Here is a 19,080-nt window from a genome sequence, read left to right on the forward strand (position 1 = left end):
GACGGAAGGCGAGGCGACACTTGGACTACTCAACAAGTTGTTGATTTTTTTTTTTTTCGAAGCGAAGCGGAAGAGGACGCCGTCATCATCCCGGTTCTCATGAGCGCGCGTCCTTGTGGACAAGATGTCACGGAAGGTCCTCGCGAGTGGGAGCGCGCGTGGATGATGCCGAGGAGAAGGTGACCGTGTTCAGAGCGGCAACCATCCATCGTTGTTATTTTGGAAGGGGGGGGGGGGCTTGGGGTCGTGAGCGAGACTTCGGCGGCGTCTTCCCTCCTCCATCACCCTTTTTCCTTTTCTTTTTTTACCCCAACCGTGAACGTCACCGCGCCTTCCGTGGCGACTCAACTCGGGCTGGCGCGCCTCCGATTGGGAGTCTAATTTAGTGCGCCCCTCACTGCCCACCGACGACCCCCCCCCCCCCCCCCCTTCTTGATAGCGAACCCAACGCCCTTGCTCGCCTGTATGTGCACCCGATCATCCTTCGTCGTGCGCGGGGCGGAGGAAAAGGGATCCGGCATTGTTTCCACTGCCGTCTCGGGAGAGCGGCGATCCGGTGCCGGTGTGACCGGCGTCGGCGCGATGAGGGCGGCTGTGGAGAGGCGAGAGAGGGCCTCCGGCGGAGCTCTCAAGGACGAGGAAGGAGAGTAAAAACATCTTTGAGGACCAACGTCACACGCTGCCATCCAAATGGAGATTGATTCTGCGACCCAAAGGCACAATGACTTTTTGAATATTTTGAATTTATTTTACTCATCTTTTAGGGAGAAAATTCAAGTCACACTCTGACGTATATTTGCGTTGAATCAACACTACCGGAGAGCCATTTGACACACGTGCGGGCATGCAAGGAGAGATGTCGGCGTCAAAGGGTCGGTGCCTTGCTCAAGGGAACTTCAACATCTCTCAAACAACTGTTGCCATACTTAAACTGTGAGCCAAAACCCGACAGATGACCTGCAGCTCAAAATACTGTTGATATATATATTCCCCCCCCTCCCCTAATTTTGATCCTCCTCACGGATGGATGGGGTGGTGGGGGGTGCGGGGACGCCGAGTAGCGCGGGAGGCTCCGGGGGTGACAGCCTCCCCCGACGTAACGGAGCCGAGTCGAAGAGGCGCAGCAAGGGCAGCCTCCCCTCGCCGGGCTACAGGCTGTCCCAGGTGTCCCTAGAGGGCGAGAAGGCTTCTTTCGGGGGCGACCCCGCCGCCCCCTCGGGAGGACGCGGCCGCCGCCTCTCCATCATGAGCTCGGGCCACCCCTTCCGCACGGCAGGCACGCCGACCACCCCGGTGCCTCTCGCTCACCCTCCGCCCCGCTCGGTGGGATTCGCCCCCTCCCGTCCCGCCCTGGCCTCCACCTCCTCGTCGGCGGGCACGGGGGTGATGGTGGTGGCCACCGGACCGGAGACCACCACCACGACCGCGTGCAACACCACGGCGGCGGGGACGCCCGATACGCTGGGACCGTCGGCGCTGGCCGGGTTCGGCCTGGGGCTGGACGGAGACGACTACAGCCAGTCCAACCAGAGCACCTTCATCCAGAGGCAGTTCGGAGCCATGCTGCAGCCCGGCGTCAACAAGTTTAGCCTGCGCATGTTCGGATCCCACAAGGCCGTGGCTCTGGAACAGGAACGACTCAAGTCGGCCGGCGCCTGGATCATACACCCCTACAGCGACTTCAGGTAAGACAAACATGCACGTACACAGATTACAACCAGGACTACTTCATTGCCTTACTCAACTTGATTTTTCAATGGGCTTTACTCGAGTATGTTTTTTTTAAAAATTTTATTATTGCAAATTTTTCCAGTGTCTTCTACTCAACCTTCGGTTTTTAAGCAAGACCCAGGTCAATTTAATAATAACTGGACTTGGTTGCCACAAATGTCGCACAAATGTCCCTTCACCCCCCCCCCCCCCGCCCCCCGCCCCAAAAAAAAGAAAATAAAAAGAGCACGCTTTGTTCAAAATGCAGATATTTAACTGTAAACAAGATGACTTTATTGTCGTTGCAGTCAACGTCAAGTCATGCATGCGTTTTTGCCAAGCAGGTTGTACCTAAAAAGAAAAAGTCGGACTCCATTCGAACTCGTCTGACTCGACTTACGTCACGTGACTTGAGTGACCAATTTCTGGAGAGAGAGGAAGACAACAAGGGTTGAAATCTTTGAGATGTATCAGCTACACATATTAAAAAGAAACAAGAAAACCAAACAGTGACAGGAGGAACATAATCGAGGGAGCCTTGATGATGATGGCAACTGATCTCGAGAAGCAAATTATTCCCCCCACTTATCGAAGAGAATTTATTTGATGTTATCGGCGACACGGATGATTTCATGCAAATCCGTTGTGGCAACTTCCGGCCTTTGGAAATTTTCGATCCAATTTTTATTTCACTTGTGTGAAATTTAATCAGCATTTTTAAAGTACATGTTATGTTTTTTTTAGGTTTTTATTTAACCCTTTCAGGGACAGGGGTTAGTACAGCTTACCATGCCATCAGGTTACATGATGCATGAAAGGGTTAAGCGCACTTTTAATGTTCAAGCTGTGTCAGTGACTTACAATATTTCGGATACTTTGGTGGTACTTGGATTGTCCAGTATTTCTTGAGGTGATACTCCGTGTAAAATATTTGAGAATCACCGATCAATACTGTTATTGGCTGGCGACCAGTCTTGGTTGTAGCCTACTTCTCACCCCAAATCAACTGGAATTGGCCCCAGGTCAACAAGTATAAGCGGTCGAGGAAATACATTGACAGGAGATCACAGCACACTTAAAAATCAAGAGTCGCTGGCGGCGGTGAAGGAGGCCACCATTTTACAAGGCAGTAAAGGAGAGGGAGGACGCAGTCGAGGATGTATGAAGGCAGAACAAGAATAGGTGTTGGGGGGGAGCAAGAGATGACGGAGGGGGGGGGGGGCGTCAGGCAGAGTGAGGGTTGTTTCCGTCGCAGGCAAAGTGCAGGTGACAAGTCGTCCAATTTTGACAGCCACGTCTCCACTTGTCAGAGTAAAAATACGTGAACCTCTTTTTTGCGGAGTATTGTACTTGTTGCGGCTCTGACATATGCCGCCTTGATCTCCAGTGGCCCCCACACCAGTTGAGCGTGACAGCCCAGACTGAGAGGGTTTAATGAACCTAGCATGGCATGTTTGTAGAATTTGAGAGGAACATAGAAACTCCGCATCTTACGGAAGCACTAAGATTCCGACCCTCAAAAGTACAAACAAATAGGGCACCCGGCTCTCTTTTCTGTAAAAAAAATAAAAATAATGCCTTTAACTCATTCAGTACCAACCGATTCTGAACCACGTCTGAAAAGACGTTTAAAAACGTCTTTGGGAGTGAATGAGTTAATGTGAGTTAAATCTTCGTGTTGTTTTTGTTGAAGCCGGTTGAGTGTTTTTGCTGGTTTTATTTTGGTTGGTTCCAACTTCCTGTTTATTGTCCCACTACCATTAATTTGACACGACTCTCGGCCATAGATGGTCTGACTCATCGTTTTGTGGACAGAGGGCTTTTTGTGATGTTGGACCGAGTGAAGATATAGATAGATTGCTATGCTAGCTTCTCACGCTAGCTAGCTTGGCGCTTGTGAACAAATGGCCGAGGTGTTTGATGATTTTTTTTTATGATGGCGATAGCTTGGACAAATATAAATTGAAATGCTTTCAATTTTTTTTCTGACATCTGAACCAATTTTAAGTTGAGCAGTGTCACGGATGGCGTTGTGTTCCACTCTGGAAATTGCACTTGTCTGGTGTACGCTGACAATGCAATCATTCGTGGACATGCCAATGTGACACCGCCTTTCGTAAAATGCCAAGGGCCAAGACACACTGAGGCAACAATGGATGACTTGATCTCCAGGGATCCTCCTGGCCCACTTTTTGTTTCATCTGACACACACGCACACACACACATGCACTTGTATTGCGTGTCTGTCAAATTGAAGTCCGCGCTGACGTCGTGTTAGGAGCGCGTGCGTGCGCAGGTAATCTCGCTCCGTTGAAATCCACGCGTACCCGCCTCAGTGAGATTCGTAATTCCAATTGCCGCCGGCGGAGGATTACAATTGCAGATTGATTAATTATGTATGCCCGTTGTAAATTATGCACCTTGAGTGTGCATCATGCAAAATTCAACGCATATAACTTTTGAGTTAAGTACCTGTAATCTGAAGCGAGAGTAAAGACCAATTAAGTCTCAAGCCCCCTTTACCGTTCCTTGTTCTTCAGTGAAGAACCAGTCGATCGCGATCGACCGATAGCCTGCGGATTGGTCGCAAATCGATCGCACGGGGGATTTGTGCGCCTGTGTGTATTAAAATTTATCGTGTTAGTGGACACTACATGCTAAGCAGCCGTTCAGTTTCACTTTCACAAAAAAAGGTATTTAAAACAAAAAATAAAATAAAAAAGCAGGTCAGCTTTCACCTACGGTGGCATGTGACCTCCATCACCGAAAGTTGTTAGCGGTTAGCCGTCTGCAATTGCAGCTTGCAACCACAGCTGTTGCCTTATCTTTTTTGATAACAGTTGATAAGTGTGCCTCCCACTTTTTTTTTTTTTTTGGGTGGACCGTGGCCGTTGCTTGAAAGTGGCTCTGAATCCTCAGCCGGGAACAACTTCAGGTCATGAGGCAGAGATAGTGCAGAGGCGATTATTATGTCAATTGGCTGAATAGAAACTTCTCGATGTCTTTGCGCCGTTTTGTTTCACTATAATGCAAGATGCGTTTTGCTTTTTCTTTGGCTTTTGGTTGACACTTTCTAAAAGAAACAATATCCTGAATGTGAAGCGAGCCGACTCGGATCGAAGGCAGTAAGACTGCGGCGACGTCTCACTACTTTTGTCCATGGCCAACCAAGCGAGTCTTATTACTTGTTTCGGTGACGTCTACGGCCGGGACTTTATTGCATTTATTTCCATCAATTAATTTCAGAACAAAGCGAGCAGCTGGCTGAAAGAAATTGCTTTTTTTTTTGTTTTTTCCAGAGGTATTTTCAGTTCACTAACTTTGGCTTTTTTATTACTTTGGTTGTACTTGGTTCAAAAGAAATTGGCTTCATGTTTGCGTCCGTGGTGGCCTGGTGAAAAATTAACATTTTGGATTGAATTTTGTTGGTTCCGTTTTTGAATCGCTTCAGTTTCCGTTTGAAATGGAATTGAAAAGCGTTGCAAAGGCGTCATGAAAATTGGGGACAAAGAAGCAATATTGGACTCATAGTTATGAAGTCTGCCTTGAAGTTCTGACATTTGGGTTTCAAATCTCAAATCTGGGCACTATCTATCCCGTGTGGGCACTGGCGGAGCTAGTGGAGAGGCCCCGCCTCCCACACCCTTCTCAGCCACTGCATGTGGGTACTTGTGCTTCCTCCCACATCCCACAAATACGATTATAAATTTAATTAAAGACACAAAATTATTCATCGATAAGCATGTCAGGTGATTGACTGGCGACCAGTCCAGGGTGTCCCTCGCTTAACGTCAAAATGAATATAAATCGACAGCCAAAGCGTGCCGGCTCGGCGCTAGCAGCAGTCGCAAATCCGAGAGCGTCTTGACACGTAAAAACGAAAAAAATAAAAAAATAAACATATCATTGCGCACATTTACTTGCGTAGCGAGAGAAACGGCCCTCGTCTTCTCATCAAGGCAGACAAGGCCGCAATCACAGGAGACGCGGTGGGTGAAATGAGCATGGAGTGTGACACCAGCTGAGCAGTTCCTCGCAGGTCACTACTTCCCGCCCAGCACCTGCTCACGCTCATCAGAGCACTGGCAAGAGCGCCCATCGAGCAACTATAATTGCATTTGCAATTCTGATGCGCACGCTAGCAACGGGGTCCACTTCAATAACTTTGCGCACACACACGTACACGTACGCACATCTACTCAAGTCGTCGCATGGGTCCACTCTTTCCAGATCAGAAAGCTTCTCAGGCACCCAGCTTGCCATCGACGGTGCATCCGGAGAGTATTGACGCCGCCGCTTGACTCGCTCACATTTTTACGTCTCAGCAGGGGCGGTTCTAGTGTCCGAAGGCTTTGGGGGGGGGGGGGGGGGGGCTGGATCCCAGCAAGGCAGGATCAATGGCAGGATCAACATTCCCGCATTTGGTTTGGTTTGTTTATTGAACATAAAACATATACGGTAATAATTTGACAGAAAATAAGGTAAATAAAATACTAAAAAAGAAAGAAATCAGTCTTCATTCAACACAGTTATTATGTTCAAGGGAGTAGGAAGAAGTAAAAAAACGTATCTAGTCCTACCCCGTTATGTGTTTATATCTAATAAATCATTTTTTATATCATTCGGAAAAGAAAGAAAGTAAGAAGAAAGAAGTCTCCATTAAGGCTCATACTTTACCCTTAACCGTGATATTTTTATAACTTTTGTTTTGTTTTGAACACATTCATTTAAAAAAAAAACCCCATAGCTTATGACTTTTAGCTACAACAAACAAAATGGCTAAATGAATGCAACGAAGACTCTCGGAGTAGTGATAATGACAAACCCTTGATGGCGGGGCGAAAGAACAGAGCAGGCCGAACTTTGCCCACCCCCTGATTTAAGACCTCCTTTTGCCTTAAACTGTCGCTGCCATTTTGAAGGTACTATAACGAGGGAGTCATGGTTGTAAGAGAGCATCTCGCATCCGAGTGGACTGCATGTTGCACTCCAATTTCTTTTCATTCTTCCTTCTTATTCATTCATGGTTACCCATCCCACTGGATCACACCGTGTCATCAAATTGTTCTCTGTAATCACAGTGAACAAAAGGAGTCCTCAAGGTCACAATTCATCTCCATATATCGCTATGGCAGCAGTAAATGGGCGTGTGTGTGTGTGCTTGTGCGCGCATGTGTGTGTGATGAATCGTACTTCATCTTCATCAGTCTAGTGGTCCCACCATGAGGTTTTGTTACCAAATTAGAGCTCAATAGCGATCGACCACAGCACTTGAGTGCACTCTCTGAAAGCCAGAGTGTGTTGTTGTGTGTGTGTGCGCGTGTGTGAGACGAGTCATTGATACGGATACGGGTGATGGATGAGAGAGCGACCGTTTGGGAGAGAGGCAGAAGGAGAACACAAGTGGCCTGCACATGATTGGGTCGTCTGGCGTGTCATCCGTTAATCACGTTCAACATCGCCGCGTCGCCGTCGTTCCGGAAGCGGGCCTTTGCGTCACTCCCGCCTTCCCAAAGGGCGCGCACGCAATCCAGATGGATGAGGCGTCTCAAGGTTACCGATAAGATCCGTTTGTCCTCCACAGTTCACTTAGTTGCCCCAGTTTTTTTTTTTTTTTTTTTGGTGTTTCAAAAAGCCCTTGTTGGTCCCCGTGCAGGTTCTACTGGGACCTGTTAATGCTGGTGCTGATGATGGGCAACTTGATCGTGCTGCCGGTGGGCATCACCTTCTTCCGTGACGAGAACACGCCGTCGTGGATCATCTTCAACGTGGTGTCCGACACGCTCTTCATGGTCGACCTGGTCCTCAACTTCCGCACGGGCATCGTCAAGGAGGACAGTACGGAAATACTGCTGGACCCCCGGTGAGTGGGTGTGCGCGTGTACGTTAGCATCGGCGGCGGCGGCGGCTAGCAAAACCCAAACACTTGGTGTCTCGACTCAGTCAGATGAGTCACATTGAGAATTTAAAGCGTTCGTTGCTCATTGTACTGCTTGCCCACTACTGTGTCGTGCACTCATCCAAACGAAGAAACATCGGCTTCTTCTACGACCACTCAGTAACTTGCTGTAATATTATTATTATTATTTTATTTTTTTTGTGGGAGGTAAACGACACATATCTTTGAGAACTTCACAGTATCCGTCTTAAGTGTTTAGTTCCAACGTTTACGTTCAAATATTTGTTGCTGAAAAGGCAAAACCGCAAGTGTCGATGCTAACCGTTAGCATGGCAAGTGTAATTTCCGTTGGAGGTTAGCATCAAGCTAGAGGGGCGGTGGAGGGGATTCTGAAAGTAGTACTCAAGGTCAAATATTTCTGTGCGGCCCACCGGTGTTCTGATTAGCATTATGTTTGTGGAATAAGAATTAGGCAGATGAATCCATCCTTTTTTATCCATCTGAGGGCGCTGCCATTTTGTCCTTTCCTGTTGTCTGCTGCCGACCGAAATTGATGTCAAAGTGCCCTCGGGCTCACATTGTGAACGTCATGTGACCAAACACAGAGGCTAACACTCCGAGCGCTTCCGCCCGGCTCGGTGCTCCAAATATGGAACGCTACCAAACCGATTGTGCCACAGGGCCATCCGCCAGAACTACCTGAAGAGCTGGTTCCTGGTGGACTTTGTGTCCTCCATCCCTGTGGACTACATCTTCCTGATGGTGGACAGTCTGGACTCCGAGGTGTACCGGACGGCGAGGGCGTTGCGCATCGTCCGCTTCACCAAAATCCTCAGCTTGCTTCGGCTGCTGCGGCTCTCCAGACTCATACGCTACATCCACCAGTGGGAGGAGGTGAGAGCCTCGCACTCGACGGGTGAAACCTCTTCCCCAACTTGACTTTGCCTTCCGATGAGGCGCGGGAATTGAGAATCGGTGCCACGTTCGCCTAGAAAAAGTCACCTGCTTTATTATCGGGGTTCAAGCGCATCCCGCTAATTGTGCCGAGTCCACCGTGGCTTGCCCCTCCTCAGATTTTCCACATGACGTACGACCTGGCCAGCGCCATGGTGAGAATCGTCAATCTGATCGGGATGATGCTGTTGCTGTGCCACTGGGACGGTTGCCTGCAGTTCCTGGTGCCCATGCTGCAGGACTTCCCGCCCGACTGCTGGGTCTCCAAGAACCTGATGGTGGTGAGAGGGCCAAGTTTGCCTTTTTCGTTCAAAACCACAGAGCCAACTCTCGCTTTGTTTGAACACCCCGCACTTTATATTTCCCATGGCGCCCACCCAGGCCTGCTTGTCGGGTTATCTGCGTTTGTGTGTGTGTGTGCGCGCGTACGATGTTTGCTGTTAATTGGCTCATGCAACAAGATGGCCGACTGGAATAAAAGCGTCATGATCATCACATAGCCCCATGAGGGAGGGGAAAATATCACACAAATCCTCCAGAGTGATGTGGTGGAAGTGTGTTTGTGAATGGGTGTATTTTATTTTATTTTTTTGAAGGTAAAATATACACACAACAGGACCCAAATGAATGAAGCGCTGAGTCATGTCACCGCCGTTGCCAAGGCGGCTGTTGCCAAGCAGCCAAATGCTAGGATCATCCCTGGAGAAAGTCCCCTCGTGTGTTGAGCACACATAACACACACAGTATTCCATGTGGGTCCAATTTGCATTCAGTTTGACCTTTAAAATTGCATAATTGTCCTTCTATAGCTGATGAGATATTTTTATATTTAATTTTTTGTCAAGCATGACACTCTCAATTGGTGTGTTTCAGTTTAAAATGTGCTTTGAGACGGATTAATTGGCCCCTTGCTTGGTGGTAAGAAGTCCGACTCTTAAGCAAAATCATTTTTAACAGCCTAGCCTATTTTTACAACGTGAGTGACCCCCAAACAGGACAAGAAAAAAAAAGAACACAGTGCGTGGTGTGTTCTGCTTTGACAGTGTGTGGCGTGTTCCAGATGCCAAACGCAGCGCACCACATGTACTGTCCCCACTGACAATTATGAGTCTCGTCACCCACAGAGACTGAGCGGAACCGTAGGCCATCCAAACTGAAGGAAAATACGAGAAGAAGAGCCAAACTCGGGGATGAGGATTTGCACTTGTAAATATTGAACAGGTTTAACGTTTACGATTATCGGTCCTCACCGTTAGCCAAGAAGATCGTTGAGAAAGTTCCCACTGAACTAAGGGCATCACGATCCGGTATTGATATTGAATATCGGTCCGATATCAGAAAAAAAAATGTCGGATTAAATATGATCTACATCTAAAATCTCCGATATTAGCACTTACATACATGCAGTTCATTCCCGAAGGGCGGCCCGGTAGTCCAGTGGTTAGCACGTCGGCTTCACAGTGCAGAGGTACCGGGTTCGATTCCAGCTCCGGCCTCCCTGTGTGGAGTTTGCATGTTCTCCCCGGGCCTGCGTGGGTTTTCTCCGGGTGCTCCGGTTTCCTCCCACATTCCAAAAACATGCAGGTCAGGCTGATTGGACGCTCTAAATTGTCCCTAGGTGTGAGTGTGGGCGTGGGTGGTTGTTCGTCTCTGTGTGCCCTGCGATTGGCTGGCAACTGATTCAGGGTGTCCCCCGCCTACTGCCCGGAGATGGCTGGGATAGGCTCCAGCACCCCCCGCGACCCTAGTGAGGATCAAGCGGTTCGGAAAATGGATGGATGGAGTTCATTCCCGACTCTGTTCCTGCTCCTCTCTGGTTAGCCACTTTGATTCTGAACATACTGCTGATATCGTATCATATAGATATTGGTATCGGACCTTCCTCGAGCTGCAATATTGGTATCATATCGGAAGTGAAAAAGATAATCACTCAGCATAATATTTTACAGAGCCAATCAGACCATTTTAGGCAAGAGCGAAAATGCTCAAATTTTATCAGAAACATTTTTAATCTGCTTAACGCACTCGACACGATAATTACTCAGGATAATCTTTTCGACCAGACCTTTGCTGACTTTACTCGCAAGGGAGGCGTTATGCTCAAATTTGTCGCGATTGACGTCAAGTGTACAGCTTGATTTTGCCGACCGGGGATGTGAAATGTGTGGCGTGAAATGCAGCGCTCCTTTTGGCCCCCGCAGAACGACACGTGGGGCGTGCAGTACTCGTACGCCCTCTTCAAAGCCATGAGCCACATGCTGTGCATCGGCTACGGCGCCCAGGCCCCGGAGGGCATGACCGACGTGTGGCTCACCATGCTGAGTATGATCGTGGGAGCCACCTGCTACGCCATGTTCATCGGCCACGCCACCGCACTCATCCAGTCGTTGGACTCGTCGCGGCGGCAATACCAGGAGAAGGTGACCGCGCGTGACACGCTTTCACCCCAATCGGAACGTTATGGATTATTGTATGCTTCCAAAGGTCGGAAAGACGTGTTTTGGGGAGTGTGGCGTGGAAGAATCTAAAATAGAGGGCGGTATAGCGTAATGTCAAAAAATAATAATAATCTTGCATGCTCCAACATCAGGCAGAAAGTCAGAAAAGTGAAAACTGTTGGAGAAGCAATGAGTACCACTTCAATATTCTCTTCCATTTTGGCGTCCTGTTCAGGCAATGGCCAGGTGTCCCAAAACCTTTGTCAGATTTCTGAATAAGCCGCCGCATTACACAGTTGGACTGTAGTCTAGTTTTGGTATCCGTCTTTCACATTTGACATTTGTAAAATTTTGTTTCTGGTTGAGCAAATTAAGGAAGACATCTTATCCCGTTTTCAATGCTAATTTAATGTACTCGAAATGTATCTATAAGGGGATTGATTTTTAAATTGTCGTGCAGTTTAATTTGTATGCTTGTTTCATTGATTTACAGTTGTGATCAAATTTGCCCCGAAATATCAGATTTCAACCATGAATTGCATTAAATTTAATTTTACATTTTTATTTGATTTTCAAATGTAATTTAAAATTGTGATGTCATTTTATTTTAAAGTGTAGTCATTTTTTTTCAACTCAAATTTTGATGAAATAAATAATCTTGCGACATGATTTTCCCCAAAATTTTAAATTTGATCCTCCAAGTACCATGAAATAAAAAAAACAAATATTGCGACTATTACTGATTGATGTCCCAGGAAAAAAAAAAGTTTTCTTTTTTCATGATTTAAACAAAAAACAAAAACATGAATAGGCCCCAAATGGAAAATAAAGTAGAATACGTTGTTCAATAAGCATAAAGAAGCTTTTGTGTGTGTGTGTGCGTGCAGTACAAGCAGGTGGAGCAGTACATGTCCTTCCACAAGCTTCCCGCAGACGTGCGGCAAAAAATCCACGAGTACTATGAGCACCGCTTCCAAGGGAAAATGTTTGACGAGGAGAACATCCTGGGAGAGCTCAGTGAGCCACTTAAAGAGGTACACACACACACTAAAAACACAAATTATGGGCAGCAAGGTAGACAAGTGGTCAGCACTTTTTCCTGATTTCTCCGATGACTGTTGCCCCCCCATGCTTGTGTGGCTTTTCTCTGGTTACTCCGGCTTCCTCCTACAATCCAAAAATGTTCTTGTTAGTTTCAATGAAGACTCTGAATTGTCCAGATGTGTCAAAGTAAGTCACCGGTTGCTTGTTTGTGTGTCATGTCCCCTGCGATTGGCTGTTCGGCCTGTCCGTAGCAAAGGTGGCAAAAGTACTCACACTCTACTCGAGTAGAAGATATTCATGTTGAAAGAAAAAAAAAACAAATGAAAGTAGAGTATTTAATCAACTCTTGAACAACAAGTACAGATTCTAAAATGTACTGAAGTATAAAGGTAAAAATGAATTTTTACAGTATCTGCAATACCTGTTTTGGAAGCTTCTCTGAATTAATCCTTTCTCTGCGTTCATATTTTCTAAACTGCTCTAATTGTACTGAGAAGTGAAAAAAAATCACGCTACGTTGGATGTGAAGAGCTAGCTAGCATTGGCTCGAAACGTAGCACTGCTCACTTTGGAACTGAGTAGCGAAAAAAGCTAATTTAGCTAATGATATCTGAAAAAAATACACCTTATTTGATTATTATTTTTTTTTTCAGATTAGACAGCGAAATTTTGAATGCCACTACCTGGCCGTTTTTAGGCTGGCACTAAAAAAAAAATTCTCTTCAATTAGCCGTTATGGTTCACATTCCGCTTCTCGATTGCTGTTTGGCTTTGAAAACAGTGCATTGATAGGCGGCAACAAGCCTCTCCGTTGTGATTTGGTTGACCCAGCAGCGGGAAAGTCTGGAGCAAGAGGCAGAGACATGAAAAAAAAAACATGGATGGACAAGAAACGTTGTTCCACCGTCCGTGTGCGCAGGAGATCGTGAGCTTTAACTGCCGCAGCCTGGTGGCCAACATGCCGCTGTTCGCCAACGCCGACCCCAACTTTGTCACCGCCGTGCTCACCAAACTTCGCTTCGAGGTCTTCCAGCCGGCCGACTTCATCATCCGAGAGGGCACCGTCGGAAGGAAGATGTACTTCATCCAGCACGGCCGTGTCGGCGTGCTCACCCGTGGCAACAAGGAGACCAAACTGAGCGACGGCTCTTACTTCGGAGGTGACGTCTTCCCGGGAGGAAGATGTTTCTGTTTGCGTGCCTTTCTTGATCTTCCCATTTGCTTTTGTTGCCTTTCCGATCCCAGAAATCTGTTTGTTGACTCGAGGGCGGAGGACGGCCAGCGTGCGTGCAGACACATATTGCCGTCTGTACTCTCTCAGTGTGGACAGCTTTAATGAGGTTCTGGAGGAGCACCCCATGATGAGGCGAGCCTTCGAGACCGTCGCTGTCGACCGATTGGACCGCATAGGTAATTTCTGACTTTCCTGCCTTTTTTTTTCCATGTGTTTTTTTTTTTAATCTTAATCCAGCAATTATGGGACAGCAATTTTCAAGTCTTAAGGCACTATTGTGAGCCACGTCCTTTGAAGAAAGGTCAGAGCACATCTTTAAATGACGAGAGAAAAACGGAATGATCAAAAGCTGTGAAACCCGAACAATTTAAAGGGCACTCACGAACCGCAAAACTTTGATGTGTTTGGATTTGGAAAACATTTTCTTGATGGAAATAATGTGCATTGAAATAACGGCTTCAGGGTTACACTGTGATCATCATAAAAACTTTCCAGGAGGTCTTCAATCTTAGTTTGCTGTCAGTCATGGCCTGCATACCGTCATTTTTACACGTTTTTAACTCATTCAGTACCAGCCAATTCTAGACCAAGTCTGAAAAGACGTTTAAAAACGTCTTTGGGAGTGAATGATTTAATTTAATTCCATTTTTGCTCAACACAAAATTATTTTCAAACAACAAAAGATAAAGAACAAACAGCCAGATGCGATCTGTGATGACTCACGGCCACAACACAGGAAGGTCTGACATGGCTGATTTTTATTTTATTTTTTCACACTTCCAACTCACTTAGTTGTTTGTCATCACTGCCTTATACATTTATTGGAGAAAAATGTTTGTTTGCGTTGTTCCCCGACAGGCAGGAAGAACTCGGTGCTGCTACGGAAGTCATCTCAAGGAGGTTCGCTCGGGGGCAGTATGGGCCGTGGCGGCGGTCGGGGTGGTGGAGGTCCGGGAGCAGGTGGCGGGGGCCTGACAGCGGGCAGTCTGGGCTCCTGCGACAGCATTTTGGTCCAGCAGATCGTCAAGCACGACAGCATGCCGGCCATGCAGGACGCCATCGCGGCAGCCGCGGCGGGAAGAAGCGGCGTCATCGGAGGAAGTGGCGCAATGTCCCCCAGGCCCCGCCCCGTCATCTGGGCGCCACTGGTCCATGCCCCGCTGCAAACGGCCGCCGCGACCAGCAACGTGGCCATCGCCCTCATGCAGCAACAGCAGCAGCAGCAGCATCCACTAGGGGGCACTTTCTTCCTGCCCTCGCCTCTTATCTCACCGTCACCCTCCTCGACGTTTCCGCTTTCACCTCCTCGGGCTCCCGTTTTGCAACCCCTGCGCCCCTCGGTCAGCTCCCTCATCGGAATGATGGCAATGAGCGGGATGGGAGGTTTGTCCCCCAGAGCGTTCCCTGCCTCCCCCTCCACCGTGGGCCCGCTCGGCGGCTTGACGTCCCCACCGGTGGCCAAAACTCCTCCGGCCGCGGCCTCCTCTGTGCCAGTCCAACAAGGAAGGACTCTTCACTACAACCTGCGCCTCCAGGCTGATTATCCATCGGCGCTTGGTGGAGCTCTTGGAGCGTCAACTCCACCCATACCCAAGATGCAGGGCAGCAATCCGTCTCCCGCCGCCGTCGGCCCGTTAGACAGCAGCACTTCGGTGACGAACCAGCAGGGGGCAAAAGAAGCGCTGCTGCGCCACGGGGGCAACGGTTGTCAAGGCCTGCCCGCGTTAGGCAGACTCACCCAAGAAGCCAGGCTGCTGTCGGCATCACAGCCCACCCTGCCTCACCGCTCCTGGGCCGGATTGCAGCCTCACCCCACTCTCCATCGGAAGGCGTCTGGCGGGAATTTGCTCGCAGCTCCTTTCCTGGCAGGGCAGTTAGCTCGAGGTGGCAGCGCAGGAATGCTAACCTCCAACCCTCCGGTGCAGCCCGTTGCGAATCTTACATCCAACGCGCAAATGCAACCGCCGATTCAGCCCGCCATGTACGCACAATGTGCCCCTCACACGAACCCCCCGCCCATCTCCACATCTCCGCACATGACGTCTGCCGCTTCCTCTCCAAAGCAAACGCCGCCATCTGCCGTCCCTTCACCCGCTCCCACTCCCTCGTCGCCGACACCGGCGCCCTCGCAGACGCCCCGTCCAAAACCAAGTCCGAATGCACCTTCCCGCTCGTCCTCGCCGCCTCCCTGCTCCACACCTCCCTTGACAGGAACCGCCCCGCTGTCACTCGTGTCAACGCCGCGTCCCAAACCAATCGCCACTCCTTCTCCACGCTCTTCATCACCCTCGCCCTCGTCCACCCCTCCGCCATCGTCTGTTTCCACTCCGGTTCCACTGCCTCAAACGTTCGGACCCAAGTCGTCTCTGAGCTCTTCACTCCCGTCGCCCGTGGTTGCCGTGTCCTCGGCCCCCCCGCAAGGTGCCCGGGTCAAGGCATCCATTACGCCGCCGACCGCGTCACCGTTGTCTGGTCCCAGCCCTGTACCAACCCCAATCCCATCCCCAACTCTCACCCAGGTGGCGCGCACCCATCCGCCGACCACCACCCAAACCGCTACTCCAACGCTAACGTCGGTCTTTTCACCAAATCCTACCCAGACACTCGCGCCGCCTTCACCGCCAACATCCAACCCTCCCCTGAGTAAATCCCCAAGTCCAACATCCTGTCTGCATCCTTCTGTATTTAGTTCCGCCCGGACCCCCTCTTCCAGCCAGATCCCCAAACCTGCTTCACCCCTACCCTCAAATCCTGGCTCTGTGAGCACAAGCTCCCCCACCAAAGTGCGGTTCACCGTTCACCCAGTTAAGCAAACCCATCCCGTACTCACCCCGAGCACCACATCGGCGTTGAATCGTCCCGCAAAGTCAAACCCGGTCTCAACAAAGCCCCCATCTTTGGCCACGACATCTCCGAGTGGCTCTGCCGCCGCATCCACACACCCACCAAAACAAAACACAGCCACCGCAGTCGCATCGGCCCATCCCTCCAAACTCCATTCGCCCTTGCAGGCTTCCACCGTCCCATCAACGCATACAACCACTCCGGCTAACAACACCTCCCCTAAGGTCGGGAAAAACGACCCCCAGCTGCCGGTGGCCAGAAAAGACTCAGAGGGACTGAGACACAAACTGCCTGCCAACATGTGAAAGCAAAAAGGAAGAGGAAATCGGACATACAGACAGAAATCAAGTCTCACGTGGACAGTTTCATGGTGTTTGCATTCATGCTAGGATGTGGTCGCCTTAGAACATGACGTGTTTGTGTGACTCAACCAGGCCACCCATCAAGGAAGAAGACATGCAACGTGTGTACAGGCCTACACTCAAAATGGGGGTCAGTGATGGTTGGGGCAAGCTAGGGGCAGGGATGCGGAAGCAAAGAACCAACAGTGGGTGGGGAATTTGCTCCATTTGCATTCCCTGGTGGATGAAAACAGCAATACATGTGAAATAGCTTCCAATACTGTGCACAAGTGTTTGGACACTTCCAGTATTGATGTTTCGGTGATCTATAGTACAGCGACCTTACGATTGTTTGAATGTAAGCGTATTGTTTAATTGGAAATATTGAATGTAAAAAAAAAAAACAGACAAAACAGAAACCGAAAGAAAAACACACAGTGAACGATGCGATCATTTGACCAACCGACTGTTAGCAACTCTGACATCTGTTTTAGTCGACTTGTTTCGTTCTTGGATTTTTAGCAAATAACCGTTTTGTTTTTGTTAATGAGATTAAATAGCGGTAAAGACGTCTACCTGATTCTGAGGTTCAGAGTTGGAATCTTGGCTTTACATTTTTCTGCAGGTATTCCGGCTTCCAACCTGTCTCTGCGAGGGTGAATCGTTGTTTGTGCACATGTGCCGTGCCATTGGCTGGCGACCGGTGCACCGTGTCCGCTGCCTCTCCATATTCATCTGAGACCCCAATAAGAACAAGGACTCGAGAAAATTGATATACAGTAATCCCTTGTTTATCGCGGTTAATGGGGACCAAAACCACCCGCGATAAACGAAAATCCGTGAAGTAGCGACCAATTAGCATTTACATAAAAAAAAAATTGACCCACGTGGGCCTTTGGGCTTGAGCAGAGCGCACTAACACACACACACACACACACACATATACACACACGCACACACAGGCCAGCGATCTCACAGGTGTGCAGCAGACATATTTATGATTCGTCAATTAAGGATGATTAGACAATTAAGGATGGAAGAGACCTGCTTTTGTTCTTATAAGCCTTCTCTCTCTCTCTCTCTCTCTCACAGGTCACAAATAATTCTACCCAGCTCTGGCGCTGACAATCCTTGCTAGGCCGTTGCTAAGAGATAATTTTGCGTGTTCTCAAACCAGTGATTCTTAAAATGCGGTATGACGTGTTACACTCGTGGTCCGTGGGCTCCCTCTTGTGTTTCTGAGCAAATATGTTTTAACTGAATCTTTACCGTACGTTTTTCATTTTCTTACATTTCAGTGTCGTATTACTACTCAAACGTGAGCATAATGTGACAGTGGGTAACAAAACATATTCAATATAGTTTTTAGGAAACCTCGACAAGACTGCTGTATTTTCATGTTGGTCATTGTGGTGTTGATGTAAAGAGTTTTGTAAACCACGGGTCAGAACCAAGAAATCTAAATGTGACCCAAGACTTATGCACAGTACTGTACGTCACTGTACTGAAACTATGAAGATATGAAAATGTGATTTATGTGGAAAAGGAGCGAGCAAATGCGTACAGGCAATAGACACGGCTTCCTTTTGCCTCCCGTCTTCATCAAAGTGTAATAACAGCGAAAAGATCGCCACGCGTGAATAGCTAGGAGCAGTACACAAACATGAGTTTTGTTTCGTCCCAAGTGTGTGTGTGTTCGTGTGTTTAGTTTTTTTTCATATGCGGCAAACTTTTGAACTTTCCTCCAGGCAACTTGTGTCAATCGTAGTCTTTCACTGCCTCTGCGCTGTTCGCTGTGGCTGACTTTGCTTTGGCTGCTTTGTAAATACGTGCCCGCTCGGCCGCCTTCCACTCTGGCTTTTCATGTCTGTCCGCGCAGCTTTCATGTGATTTCACAGCTCGGCAGGCAAACGCTTCCTTTTGACGCCGCTCACGGTTTCCTCGACACCCCGCCAGCCTCTTGTTCATCACGCGGGCGGCCTCCTACTTGTTTTGCGGTCTCGCTTTCCCTCCCATTTCCACTCACGTTTGATGTTCTGTGTGGGTAGCAACAAGGATACCACGATGCCTAGACGAGATCTATATTTAAGGACCAAAATGGTTGATTTTGTATTTATCACAACTCTAGCTTTCGAATGGAGTAAAAACAAAGAAACAAAAAAAAAAAGAGCAATTCCATGTCAGAATGGTGGGAGGAACAGATTGTCATGATGCTGTTGTATGTGTGACTCTATAATAAGAATAAAGCTGCTTTAGATATCATCCCGTGGAAGGTGTTGGGGGCATGTGCTTATTTGAATATGTTTGTGCCTCTTTTTCCTTCAATGCATAATTAATGTCTTGGGTCAACAATGGTTGCTGGCAGCGCCGGATTGGAAGTGACGGACGGGACTGTGCTGACATGCCACCATTGCTTCCAATTTCAGGTAAAACAACACTGAACCTTCGAAAATGTCCAGGCAAACATCAGCATAGTGAGCAATCGCTTGACTGGTGAACACCTTTTCTGGGTGATTTACATTTATATAAAAAATATCCGAACGCCGAGGACGCAGAACACATTCTCTCTCTCTCTCTCTCTCTCTCTCTCTCTCCACATTTATATATCTATACGCA

The 19,080-nt window shown here is 48.4% G+C and overlaps 1 protein-coding gene across 1 annotated transcript; it reads left to right on the top strand.

The window, feature by feature from the left end:
- Positions 1–485: 485 nt before the first annotated feature.
- LOC147204164 (potassium/sodium hyperpolarization-activated cyclic nucleotide-gated channel 3) lies at positions 486–18,726 on the top strand. The gene is made up of 9 exons (XM_086113973.1): positions 486–1,685; positions 7,367–7,573; positions 8,290–8,503; positions 8,683–8,844; positions 10,765–10,983; positions 11,889–12,035; positions 12,965–13,205; positions 13,291–13,455; positions 14,138–18,726. Exons 1-9 carry the CDS (start codon positions 1,024–1,026, stop codon positions 16,426–16,428), a joined length of 4,308 nt encoding a protein of 1,435 aa, XP_085970099.1. The 5' UTR covers positions 486–1,023; the 3' UTR covers positions 16,429–18,726.
- Positions 18,727–19,080: the final 354 nt, after the last annotated feature.

The sequence above is a fragment of the Hippocampus guttulatus genome, chromosome 6 (assembly GCF_054856545.1).
Source record: "Hippocampus guttulatus isolate MCC_2025c chromosome 6, RoL_Hgut_1.0, whole genome shotgun sequence".
Classification (NCBI taxonomy): domain Eukaryota; kingdom Metazoa; phylum Chordata; class Actinopteri; order Syngnathiformes; family Syngnathidae; genus Hippocampus; species Hippocampus guttulatus.

Coding starts and splice junctions, on each gene's coding strand:
- LOC147204164 (XM_086113973.1), top strand. CDS start 1,024: ATGGATGGGGTGGTGGGGGGTGCGGGGACGCCGAGTAGCGCGGGAGGC. Junction 8,845..10,764: donor TCTCCAAGAACCTGATGGTG/GTGAGAGGGCCA, acceptor TGGCCCCCGCAG/AACGACACGTGGGGCGTGCA. Junction 13,206..13,290: donor CGACGGCTCTTACTTCGGAG/GTGACGTCTTCC, acceptor TTCCGATCCCAG/AAATCTGTTTGTTGACTCGA.